This window comes from Lepidochelys kempii, chromosome 3 (genome assembly GCF_965140285.1).
Source record: "Lepidochelys kempii isolate rLepKem1 chromosome 3, rLepKem1.hap1, whole genome shotgun sequence".
Classification (NCBI taxonomy): Eukaryota; Metazoa; Chordata; order Testudines; family Cheloniidae; genus Lepidochelys; species Lepidochelys kempii.
Genome location: NC_136382.1, coordinates 57,133,786 through 57,147,770, shown reverse-complemented (window position 1 = coordinate 57,147,770; position 13,985 = coordinate 57,133,786). Strand labels below are relative to the sequence as shown.

Sequence of the window (13,985 nt, the reverse complement as noted above, 5' to 3'; positions counted from 1 at the left end):
GAATGAGGTTGAACAGACTTCCTGCACTTTCTCAAGGATCCACTTCTCTCTGATAATGCTATTCCAGTAATGGAAATAGTAGAAGAGTGAAACTCCCAAAGGTGGACTGGAAGGAGGAAAGTTGGAGAGTTGATTGGGGACTGAGCTGTAGCTCTCACTCCTCATGTCACACTTACTATCTAAGGCCTGGTACAGAAGAGCATGAAGTAGTGTGCCTGCTCTTGGGATGAGGCTTGTAGCTTTTTCTTGTTTGTTGTTGCTATCAAGGAAGCTGCTATTGCTGCTGCTAAGATAGGAGGACAAAGATGAAGGAGGATTCTGCTGCCTGTGCTTATTGAGACAGGAGCGCCAAACCGCCTTCTTGGAGAATGATAAATACCGACTGATCTGGACAGTAACTTTGTATCCTTCATCTTTGAGGACATGGTTTATTCAGCACAAACCATCTTCTACCCACCCCAGTTTCAGGGAATACACCTTGAGATCTCAGCCATGCACATCTCCTTATGGTATGACAGACACCACCGCCCTGGCAGCAAAGTCTGACATATGGAAAGTGTCTCAATAACTGTGTGGCGACAAATTGTTCTTCTGTAATTAATATCTTTGCTAGATTTCTTTGATCTCCAGCAAGGTTCTTAAGCAGAAAGAGCCATCTTCTTCCAAAGACAGGACTGATAATGAGGTATCACAGCTTGGGAGTTCGATGGCCTGATGCCACGACTGGACGAGGAGAAGATCGTGCTTCCCAAAATATCTAGTTTTCTACCTTCCTTGTCAGAGATGGCACAACATACCCGGATCAGACAGCTGCAACCACTGTCAGTGAGGTGGCAGCAGGGTAAGTGTGAAACAGCAAGAACCCGTCAGATGGTAGTTGGTACAGCTTGTCTGCTTTTTTCAAAATGAACACACACTATATTATATATATTTTCATAGTATCTAGGTGATGGTCAGTAGAACCATTCATCCCTAAGAAGAAACGGCAAGTCTCATCAGTAATTAGAATCAGGTTTTCTATCATGTCTTGTCAGTGAAATAGAATAGGGGTAGAAATGTAACCTCTCTATACCTATCTGACTCAACACTGGACCCAATCTCACTTCTGATGCAATTGGAAGCAGTGAAACTAGAGATCGAAGGAACCTTAGAACTGAGAAGGGGAAAAGATGTGTCCAATGAACCCATAGTTTTGGTATGGGGAAGGGACAGTTCTGAGGACATCTGAAAATATTCCACAGCTTTTTTTCCCCCCCGGAGGGGAAACAGGAACAAGGGTGTATGTTGCTCTTTATTTTATCCCCTTCATGGATTCTTGCAATAAGACTGTCTTCTGGATCTGAGGTTCCTTGAGGATCTGAGCCATGTATCTGAGCATGATCGGGGGGGAAGGGTCTCCTGTCTAGCGGTTAATGCCTGCAGCAGCAGTCACACCCTCAGGGCAGCAACCTGGCCAAGTGGATACGATGTGAGGGAAGGGGAGAGGAGAACACAGGCACTCCCACTCCATCAGATTCCGACCCAGGGCCCTGGGAGGCTGTTTTGGCTGCTCACCCATCTCCGTCTGATGTCAGCCTCAAGTCAGCTTCCCTGGGTCACTCCACCCTCAGTCCATACCCCAGTCGGCCATGGGGAAATGTCACCTTCTGGGCTTCCAGTCTCAGTCGCTGGGTGCTGCGGCTCCTTTGCTCCCCAGCTCAGTGCAGATTCAGCTCTGGTCCTCCCATGAAGCTCCCAGGGATGGTCCTCCTCCCTGGCTTGCCACCCCCTGACTGAGCTGCCTGGCTAGCTTTTAAACCCTGCCTCACACCCAAGCATGCTCGGCAAGGGCAGAGGGGTGAGTCCTAGCCCAGAGCTGCTCCTTAACCTCCTTGCCTGGTGTCAAGTATCAGAGGGGTAGCCGTGTTAGCCTGTATTCACAAAAAACAACAAGAAGTCCGGTGGCAATGTGTTAGTCTTTAAGGTGCCACCGGACTCCTCAATCTTCTTAACCCCCTCCTGGCCAGCATGGGCTTTATACACCATCACACAGAGCTACAACTATTAACCACTACACTGGCAGCTGCTTGGCCCTGGAAAAGACTTTTGGAACCGTGAAATTCATTATACTCAGGATACGACCGGCCTCAAGGGATTTATCATGAGCCCCGAACTTTGAATCCTAAACCAAAACCTAGGACTATATCAGATTCCTTGGGGTCAATTCCAAAAAGGACTCCCAATGCTGCTTAACACTACTAACCAAAGCCACACCACACACCACCTGCCCCAGAACTGGGAGAGTCTGATCCAAGTGGGCTTGACAGATAACAGAGGCCAATACTTGTACTGAAACTACCATCTGATGACTTGCGATCCTTCAATACAACAGGTTTTACCAGTCTCCCTGGACTCTATGACTGAACCTTTAGCAGAACCTTAACCTGCCACTGCTTAGTTCCCAAAGAGAATGGGTCAGATGCAGGCCTATCTTTAAATCACAGAAATTGACTGGTCAGCACCAGAGGGTTTGGTCACTAGGGAATGCTGCAGCAGAAGCACTTGGGTCTCGTTTTAACACTTTTTATAGGCTTGGGGAGTAAGGGTGCTACATATTGTGCACCAGGAAAGACAGAATGTCCTTCTCCTATGTATACTATGCACATCATATCGGTGTTGGAGGCACGAAAGACAGCAGGAAAAGACCCTTAAATCCTAGCCACTTTCCTTTTAGATCTGCCACATGATCTGTGAGATTGCACCAAGATGAGGAATCTACAAGAGTCCTTAGCTTAAAAAAAAAAAGTATTATTTTGAATAATAAAATAAAGGACCAAACTATGAACTAGCTAAAGGTACTGTTGACTGAAGAAGTGGATATGGTCAGATGTGGAGAAGTTCCAGGCTGTCTTTAACCACGGTTGTAAGGAACTGAGATGGCCAGAGTGCCACGGCCTGTTTTATAGCCTCATCCTCAGACTGTTCAGAAACAGTGAGAGATGGGACAGGAGGGGGCATGAAAGCATTCCAAAGGCATTGCTAGGAAGCGTTCCACCATCAGAAATGCACAGAAGCCACTTGAACTGTCTCTCAGTTTCTTTATTTCATATATTTGACTGCAATTTTAATATTCCCTGTATTTTCAGCTCCCAATTTGCCTAAGTTTGTCACACAGCACAATGGGAGAGAAATATTTTAAAAGAATAGAAAAATGTGATTATAAAACTGGAGCTGGCAGTGGGAATTCAGAAATTCCTTAAGCTGAACTCCTATTTTGAAATGGACTGAATTTGAAGATGACTTATTTTAAAAATCAAAGTTTTATAACAGCATGAAATATTCAGGTTTCCTCCCTTCAATTTTTTATTATTAAAAATAGGACAAAAATATGTAAGCACAATATTTTTCCAATAAAATCTAGATTTAGGTGAGGGTGGCACTATAACTATAGGATTTCAAATACACACAAAGATATGCTAGGAGGTAAGACTCATTTATTTTGAAGTAACATTCTTTCCCATTTCTTTTCAAATGGGCCTAAGTTCTGCATTGCTCTTACTGAAATGTGCTCCACTATAAGGTTTACTCTGCTCACATTGATACAAGAAAGCCATTGTGGTCCTGCTAGGGTCATCCATGCCATCAGGATTGCTTTTGCAGCTAATTTAAACACAGTAACAAAGCTACTAAGCAACAGTTTTAATTAAATTTAGCATGCTGTTAATGCCAACGACACAAAATTATATAATTTTAGAAACAAATTTTTAACATCCTGTTATTGCTGCTGTGTTATTATACATACTTCAATACTGCATTAGCACCTAGGAGCATATGTCATACATGAGGACCCCGTTGTGGTACATATTGTACAAACAATATACAATTTTTAAAATATTTTACTGGAACACCTTACAACAAATCCAACTGAACTTCCTCCCAGTCACAGGTACACTGGACCCTCGCTAGAACACGGGGTTCTGGATCCATGTGGGGACCGCATTATGGGGGGGACGCGTTACCATGGTCCCAATTTAAATTGGGATCCATGGCCCGACTGAGCTATATGCGAATCTGCGCTATAGCGATGCGCGCTCTAGCAAGGGTCCGATGTATATGCAAATTATGCTTGCTCTTCTGCCTACATGCTGATAAGGGAACCTGCAGTTTTTTCAAGTATCTTTGAACATTTTATTTCTGCTCCCAACAGGCACACACAAAAGGAGAGCATATTACAGTGTAACCATAAAATAAAAACCATGAGCACTGGCAGGTTTAAATTCAAACCTTCTAACCTTGACCCATGTCTTTTAAAATTTGCTATTTATAGCATTAAAAAGGATATTCAGACCCAAACTACAATTCATTCTTTATAACAGGTATAACAGACCATCATAATCAATTAACATTTCTTTAAAAAGAACGGTTTACCAGAAGGATGGTACTTTGATATGAAATGCAGAATGTTTGAAGAGAACAGCAACTTCTGGAGTGTTTTGCCAATTTAGGAAATTTTATTAATCACTCAGCTGTAGATAATCTACTGTGGCTCACAATGTTTTAATTGGGACTGGTTCTTTCTCAAATCGGTTTCTGATAATAAATCCCTCTAATAATAAATCAATGAATATTCAGTTGTGGAGCACAAGGTATATATATGGAAGAAATTTAGCTACCATATGCAAGATTGCAACTTGTCAGGTGAGAGTTCTCATATATATTTACTTTAGATGATATATTAGTTAAATTTTTCTTTGAATAAAGAAATTTTTAAAAAATCCTACTAGTTAGCATAGGCTGAATAAAACAGAAATAAATCTAATCGTGCTATCTTCAAGTTTCAAAATGCTTCTGATAAAAAAGTCACAAATTCAGCAGTACTGTATCAGAAGACACACTAACCATTATCAATATTTGAACTCAACGGTTTATTTCATTTAATCTATATATTTCAAAGGCTCGTTTAGGATTTATCAAAAATTGAGTCTAAATTATTAAAACCTATCTTTAATCATTAAGATTCCTCTGCCTCCCCTTTTCTATTTTGTGAGACTCTGAAGTCCCATACTGACAAAAGAGGGACAACATTGCTCAGTTTCAAATACTCCACCAACTTTTAGATGCTAACATTTAATTCTGCAGTCCATGATGTGACTGTCATTTTTGGTATTAAAGAAGTAATAAAATGAGTCAAGTTGCCAACGTTTAAAAGTGGATAAACAAGTAAAAAACAAAACCTAGAACTTTACAATATTTTTGCACCTTTACGATTGACAATATACAACTGAATGTACTATTCTCATTCATTTATAACGTAGCTAAACATCAAATGAATAATTGAAGTACAAAGAGTTGCATATTATGGAGTTTAAAACAAATACCTCCTCCAGTTCCCAAAACTCCTGAACAATATTGATAGACAGATGTTATGCACAATCCAAAGTAGCACTGAATGTCAACATGAAGATGGGACATTTTTAGATTAGCATCACAAACCCACTACAACAACTGAGGTGAGAGTACTTGTATAGGAACCTTGACAAGATGAATGGGAGGAAAATAAATTTTTGTATCAAGGTTGTTTAACTTCATTTAATTGAATTCCAATTTCCTTCCAAATACAGCTTAACGAATCACAAGTTTTAAAAAAAATCTAGTATAGCATTCCCGTTTTTAACAAAAATATAGAAATTAAGAACCAATGAGAATCAACCAGTTTTGGGAAAATAACTCAAAAACTAATGAAAACAAGATTAGAATTGATTATTTAAATCAAGGTTCCTGGGTTGCTTATTTAAATCATGATTTAAATTGGTGATTTGTAGATCAATCCATCTTGAGTAGCTGCACACAGTTACCCAAGTTTCAAGTAAAGTATCTATACTGAGTTTTCTGTGGGATTGTAAAGAAAAAGAAAAAAAACTCTTGTTATTTTGTTCCCAAGTACCAGGCAAGCATGTATATGGGCCCCTCTCTCAGGGCCTAACAACGTGGCTTTTTATAGCTGTCCTTCCAGTTCAAAAATCTGATTTACAAGAGACCTTTTACCTGTATTTGTTCTGGTGTCCATTGGTCTAAATTGACAGACTTTACCCTTGATATATGAACCCCAAGATTTCGATGTATTCCAGCACATCTGATGCAAATAAATACACCAGTGTTCCAAGAAGCCCATCTTGGACCTAACACAAAAAAAAAAAAGTATTAGCTGATCATTTCTTTTAAAAATTCCACATAAAGAGATTTGATTTTCTGCACCATTCTAACACATAGTTAAGAGAAACAGGATTGACAGGTACACACTAAGTAGAGAGATGAGATGTGTCTCTATGTTAGCAATATCTGGTTATCAATCATCCATGGAAAAACTAAGTGGTTTTCTCCACCTCCTCTGTGGCAATTTTACCTACAATTGTCTTTCATTTTATAACTAATTTATGTGAAAAACCTTTTAGACAGCACAAGTCAGGAATTCCATGAAATTTCACAGTAAAAACTTAACTCATTAGCAGTAGCAAGGTCTCACTTGCACCTAAATTAATCTAGCTGGATGTGCATTAGATGCAAGTGTCAGTACAAATCACTAAAAAGATGTTTTTGCAATTTTTACCATATCTGAGTTATTAGTAACAAATGCAGCAGCCACGCATTCATGAGGCATACAACAACTATCTCTATCAGTGGTTTAGTTTAAAAAACCAAAGTACACTGCAAAGATATTAGCATTCCAAGTCAAGTTTTTCAGTTTAAGCTTACGTATGGACATACATTATTCTGCTTCAAGTTGACAGTGATATTTGGGCTGCTCCTGCTGGGCAAAGATTACTCAAAAGGACATGTAAACTAACCCATATGAGAACATTGACCAAAACATCCAACAATAAAAATGTTGTAAAATAGAATACCCAGAGTAGATGAAAAGACCACCAAATATGCTCTAAATACATAAGTCTATATGTATTGTTTATATTATCAAAATTTAAGGACATTCACATAATAATGACTAAATATACCCAGAATGTAGTTTAGTAATTAAAAGCACTGAAGAACTGATATTTTTGGATAGCAAGATTTTCATCCCACAGAATCAAAAGAAACAAAACCTCAGACTTTGATGAGCATCTAGCTTTAGGGCCTAGCAACCTCAGGAATACTTGGGCTGTGGTTGAGGGTTGAGACTGCAGCTCCAGACATAGGTGGCGGATCATATGGAATCAGTTGGTTGACAAAAACCACTCAACTTTGTAGAGTCTATCAGGGCCCTCAAACTCAATTCTTTGAGTTGGGACCAAAGATGATTTTCTGCTGTTTCGGACGATCTAGACGATTGAGTAAGCATAGCATGAACAGAACATGAGAAAGAACTTCTTTTCTGGATTTTCCCTCAGTAACACTGGACAAACAAGTCAAAATGAGCACTTGCTGGATGCCAGGGGAGGATGGGCCAGCTGGCTAAAACCAGAATCAGAGGGCCTTCGACTCTGGGATCTATGCCCCCTCCGGGTGTAGTCCCACTGCCTTACAGGAAAGCAGACCTGCCCAAAGAAACACTGCAAGCAGTATTGCTGCTGACCACTGAAGTGATGTCTTTGTACAGCTGAAGTATAAACTCCCAAAGAATGCAAACTAGCTCAGGAATTCTTAAAAAGGTTGCACGTCTCATCAATCTTCTTAGAAACCAAAACCTACCATCAACAGGTAAGTCATCAGTGATCTGCTGCACATCAGACACAATGCCCTAATTCTGTAGCTATGAGGCCCTCTTCATAGTCACAGCTGATGCCATAATTCTGGCTGAGGCATCTGCCGCATCTAGAGCGGACACTAAAAGTCTTGGTACCATACAGGCTTCTGCAATGAATGACAAACTGGTCCCTGGAGGCTTCTGGCAATGTGTCTGCAAACTTAGATGTGGGCATCCAAATAAAATTGTATTTGGAGAGCAATACCGACTTGTCAGTGATGTGCATCTGCAGGAAAGAGGAAGTATAAGTCCTTCCTCCCCATCAAGTCCATCCTTTTGGGCTCTTTGTCCTTAGACAGATGTCTACCTTCCCTGTTGTGCCCTCTCATTAGCAGCAGTTACCACAAGAGACTTAGGGGCAGAGTGGAAGTAGAAACACTCAAAATCCAGTATGGAAACTAAGTACCTCTTCTCTGCATGCTTCATCATGGGAGGCAACAAAGTGGAAGTATTCCTTTGTAGGCTTCAAGAGAGCCTCATTTATTGGGAGGGCTACTGGCCCTTGAGCAGATAGTTGGAGAATATACAGCAGCTTATACATGTTCTCCTGAAGAAATTCAGCCTGGATGCCTAAGAAAGTGGTCATACACCTAAGGAGACCTTGATGTGCCTTGAAGTACATGGGCATTGAGGAGGCCAGCACTGTAGAGCTGTCTGGAGAGAACAAAGAAGCAGTTAGCTACGCCAACAATGGATCCTGTTCTTTAATCTGAGGATCCAGTCTGGATTACTGTGGAGGCCTAAGGGCACAGGCTCGGTGGTTGCTTATAGCTGTGTTAGTTCAGGGAATTGGAGTCACCAATTGCACAGGGGATCTCACTCTAGAATGCATCAGTGAATCGGACCTGAAAGACCAAGAAGCATCCTAAAGATTCCAAGAAGGCACTGGGCAAATAGATTTACCATTGGTGGCCAGCAGGCACCAGGCCAAGCACCTCTGTCCTGACTGAGATCGATGCTGATCCGAGGATGGTCTCTGGTGCCTATTAGGTGACAATTAAAAGGTGGACAACCCCAACCTGGATCTCAAGGAATCCCAGAGTTTCTCCAGTGACAAAGGGGGAGCCAGCCCCAACAGGTTGAACAAGTGCTCTGATTCATCCAAAGCCCAACACAGGCTAGGCATCAGTGCCAAAGAAGAATAGGGAATTGACACCTATGGTATTGAGCAAGACACATTCTCATCTGGTCTGGAGGAAGCACCACCACTGAGGCCAAGGATGGTACCAAGCTCGACAATGGGATCTGCTGACCAGGCAATAACTGTGACAAAGAGCACACCACCATCAAGGCGGCCTTCGCTGCTGGATCCAGTGTCTGCCTCAGTTCCACCATGGACAGAGTGAGTTGCAGTGCCGACGAACCCAGCACCTCTGCAACATGGCCAGAAGGTGCCAACAGCACAATGAAAGAAGCAGTAGAAACAATGGTACCAGAAAACTCCTGAACTAGCAGAGAATCAGGGACTGAGAAGCAAAGCAGGTCTGAAGCCACCTGATATGCCATCAGCATGGAGACAATCAGTGCTGGAACTGACATCATTGGTATGGACTCAAAGGACACCTCATAGCCAGAACTGCAGTTGACAGTATTTTCGCTGATTTTCCAACAGTACTGGGAAGCAGTTAGATGGACCTGCTCCATCCTGAGTGCTGGAGGGAGTATGGTGCCATCAGCACTCCTCTTAAGAAGACTCTCCCTCATCTTCTGAGTCCTCAAGAGACCCTGATTAGTCTTATGGGACCTCTTCCTCAATGCACCAGAGGAGGGAGGATGATGATTCTTCTTCTTGAACAAAGACAGACTCTGAAAATGGAGTGGCATCACTTGCTAGTTCTGAAGGTGACTGATCAGACAAGGGCCTCAGTGCCATAAGTCTCTTGCCACCTGAATCTTTTTTGAATGTATTAATAAACTATATTTGTAAATATAAAAGGGTTCCTATATTGTAAGTGTTGCAACTGTGCACATCAGAGTTCCCAACTATATAATAATTTAAATAATAATTACTGGGCCTGATCTTGGGGCAAGAACCTGTCAATCCTCAAAGTGGTAACTGGGAATTCTTAAGTAATCAATATAATTAATACATTATCTAGGATTATGCTTCAGCAGTGGGAAGAAACTGAGGGGGCACTCAGGGTGGGCACCACCCTATATAGCCAAGGTAGGGACTAGGGCCACAGGGCAAGAGTGCTGCCAGGCAAAATTCGGTCTTCAATGAGCTGGGTGCATGCACATCTACAAGGAATACGTGGCTGCATCTACTCAAAAGCAAATGCAAGCAGGGCTCCTAGACTAGGGTCTCTCTCGCATGTCATCAGATATCAACTTACATCCCCTGTAACACTTGTGCAACCACTCTGTCTTTAATAGGGTGCAGAAACATAACTAACTAACTTAGTGGAGAATTCTGTTTACAGAGTGCAAGATGGAAGAGACTGTCCAGTTAGCGGCCTTAACTGTGTTGACTCTACAGGACTACTAGGAATAAGGAGCTTATTTTTGTCACTAAGGGCACGTCTACATGAACATTTACTGTTTGGCAAACTAAGGTGTAAATCTACAGTACTCCAGTGTGGCACACTAATTTCCCGTGTATTCACCTTGCTGTTGTGCGCTAGAAGTTCTGTAGTGACTGCAGTAAATCAATGCACACGAGGTAATTTCTTGTGTGCAGCAGCAAGGCCCACACAGACAGACAGTGCTCACAACACTGGAGCACTGCAGATCATCCTAGTTTGCCACACAGTAAGTATCCATGCAGATATGCCCTAAAGTAAGCAGAAACAACTCTGAATCCACAAATGGAACTGACTTGAGTAAGGGAGCAGAACTGTGACTATGTAAACATGTTACTAAAATTAAATGATACTGCCCACATAAATCCTCCAACCACCCCATAGAAGGTTAGACTTCCTATAGCACAGATGAACATAAAGGAAAGCGCATCAAGAATGGAGAGTATTTCTGAAGTTGCTAGTGTGATTCATAGACTAAGTGGCAAATTACGGAAAAAAAACCTGCCAGATTATTAGCTACCTGTATTCAGGTTTCTTTGGCATGAAACAGCTAAGAACTAACAGTATACCACTGACAAAAGCCGACTACTTCCTTCATAGGAAATAGTCATTACATGGACTACAATTCACTCAGTTTACCACCTGTAAATTTAGACCTGTGCCCTCAGCTGAGAGGCATTTGGTACTTTGGTAGAAACTATTACTTCCCATGGAAACGTAGCATGCCAGCTTTCCTCAAGCAGCTGTGACACGCCTCCTCAAAATGCCATCTTTCGAGATCAAGAATCTTACAAACTCATCTTGAAACCAAACTTCCTTGACCCCTTGCAATCTAGCTTTAATACTGTTTCACCTCGTCTGCATATGAGAACCTTCACCTAACCCAGACACTTGATCTTTGGTATGGAAGAAAAGCCTGGACAATGAATCTCAGCCTTTTTGGGTCCATGGGCCTAACGGAATGGATGGTACAGGATATCCTGTTACACAAGTTATCCAGCAACCCATTCTGGGATGGTGAACTTTTGCTCATAGGAGGAAACTAAGGATAGTTGTAGTGGGTGGATGGGGGTAATGAGAATGGTCAGGGCTGAACGGAGAACTTTATTCTTTGAGTATATTCCTCAAACACTACAAGAACAAGTGTGCAGAGACCTGAATACATGTAATTCAAATATTGTCTTTTCTTTAAGACTAATTCTTTGCTGATTTTGTGCATTTATTTAGTTTATACAAAGCTTTACTAACTGCATAAAAATATTTTCATCTATGAAGGATATATATGAAATATAAATGTGTCCCATTTTTTATTCATTAAGGCTTTCTACATTTATTTTAATTTATTAGTAATTATGCTCGTGGTTTTCTGCGACATGAGTTTCTAAATGGGGCAATCCCAAGGATGAGTGGGACAACCAGCCCAGAAAACACACACACGGTGATGAAAGGCATAGCATTATCACTACCGAGTTACCCAATGTTTGGATTATCACTTTTACAGAATTCAGGTTAGTCAGTGATCTCTCTTCATACGCCAGCTTTGTCTAACTACACACCCTTAGTGGATTTTTTTGGTCTTTATAAGTCAATCCCCTCAACTTTATAAAAAATGAAATTTAATCTCTTTCTGCCGTTGGACTCAACCAGATACAATATTTTAAAAGTGACAACATTAGTGCTAGATAAATACTATCAACTCCCTAAGTCAGTGTAAGACATCTATTCAGCTAGGAGACACTGGTTACTAAATTCTTTGCAGATATCAGTTCAGAGGAATTCACCAACTCAAAACATATATGGGAATACAATAATGGCAAATACAGTCCCACATTAAACCTCTATGAAAATATGACTGTCTATAAGTGAGTAAACCATGACTTAATTAACTGCTGATTAAATATTCTACGTTATTTGCATGCAGCTGATTACATTCCTACAAGTAAAATTGAAGGGAGCTGGATAGTTAAAAGGCTAAAGATTATTATTTCATGGCCTAAGGCAGGGGTCGCAAACTCAATTTACCTTAGGGCCAATGCCAGCCCTCAAATCCTCCCAGCGGGCCAATAATGTCACTGAAGATGGTGTTCAGAAAACAAAATGTTTATATTGTGTTTTTATTTCGAACTTTAGAAATAATAAAACTGTCAGACAACTTTATACAATTCTTTGCCTGCCAGAGAGTTTTCAGTGTTTGCCAGACATCTGGCAACGCTTCAGTTGTCCGTTTGTTGATGTTTGGCCTCAGTGACTGAGCACTTGAAACCTTCAGGACTGCAGCAAGGTGTGCATCAGATAGTTGTGTTCAGTATTTTGACTTGTTTATTCTCATTGTGGGAAAAAAAGTGATGCTGCCTCCATGGCTGCCTCTGCCCGGCAACTAATGATGCTGCCTCCATGGCTACCTCTGCCCAGCAACTACTGATGGTATCTCTGTCCCTCTCCCTCAGCCAATAAGAGGAAGAAGAGGGCAGCACCTGCAGCAGACACTGCTAGCAGTGTGGCTGCATGCATCTCTCTCCGCGGGCCACAGTGGGGAGGTTCAAAGTCCCAGGCCATCTGTGGCCCGGGACTTTGAGAACCCTGGCCTAAGGTATAAACACAAACTAAGATATTACAGGCAGAGCTGGTGCGCCACCTATGGTTAAGGTTGCCCAACGCTTCCAATTATATGACCCTATTTTCACTTTGCTTGCAACTTGTCCAGAACTTTATCATCTGGGCTGAAACTTTTCATGTTATGCGTCTGCTGCAGGCAGAATTATTTTTTGCAAGTTTCACCTAAAATGGTTCAGCTGCTTCCAAAACCAAGACAAGGGAAAATACATTTTTCTCATGGTAAAACTTTAGTTTCACTGAAAAATTCAAGTGTCTCCATGCTTTAGAGCAAGGATTTGAAATTTGGCAATCACACCATCCCACCCTCAGAGAAGCGCCTTCTGCTGTGTATGAAAAATGGCCTAAATTTGGCTAAGTTACAAGCCTCTGAAAACATATCCATTCACACATGCTCAGAGACTTGCTAAAGTTTGGCAGCTAAATTCTCCAAATATTCTATATGTACTGCGCAGGCTTATGCCTCACAGAGCTCCTACATGCTGCCAAGACTATACATGCACTGCCCACAGAAAGAAACTAAGCATGCTCCATCTTGAGGTGGAGCAGAACTATCTCTGGAACTGATCCACTTGGCAGTCAGGGAAACGCTGGTGTCAGGCACTGGAGATGAGAGAACGTAGACAGTCTCTCTTGTACTCTCAATGTTCCTGACACCTAGTTAGCATGGCAGAGAAGAAGAAAGCATCTACACTATAAAGACAGGGGTCGGAAATGGGGGGAGGGTGGGCCAAACAAGAGCAAGGGGGTGGTCGGATGGAGCAGAATCTGAGGTGGTCGGATGGAGGGATTCTCCACACCTCTGAGCACCGTAGTTATATTGACATACGTTTGTAGTGTAGACCAGGGCTTAGACTACACTAAGAAATGGAGAAAGTGAATTTGTGAAGGGTAGTTTCTTGTAAGAAATTCAGTCCAACAAGAAACCTACAAAGTTGGTGAAAAAGCATATATGCAATAGCCCAAAGATGACTTGTTAGCTGCTCTTACAGAAGTCAGCTATGTGAAAATACACACCTTCCTGCCATTTCTTCCTGATCTTATCCTCACTACTCCCTCCCACTTTTGAGAGCTGATTGTCCCACATATCAACTGTGGGTTGGTAACTTAGCTTCCATTGATCTCAATCA

At 41.6% G+C, this 13,985-nt stretch overlaps 1 protein-coding gene across 3 annotated transcripts in view; it reads right to left on the bottom strand.

Annotated features, from left to right (window-relative positions):
* The window catches only part of SMAP1 (small ArfGAP 1), a 221,404-nt gene that overhangs the window by 187,862 nt on the left and 19,557 nt on the right, over window positions 1–13,985 (bottom strand). For all 3 annotated transcript variants that reach the window (XM_073336382.2, XM_073336380.2, XM_073336383.2), the window contains exon 2: window positions 6,025–6,158. In XM_073336382.2, coding sequence (XP_073192483.1) covers window positions 6,025–6,158 — 134 coding nt within the window. The remainder of the gene's footprint in view (window positions 1–6,024; window positions 6,159–13,985) is intronic.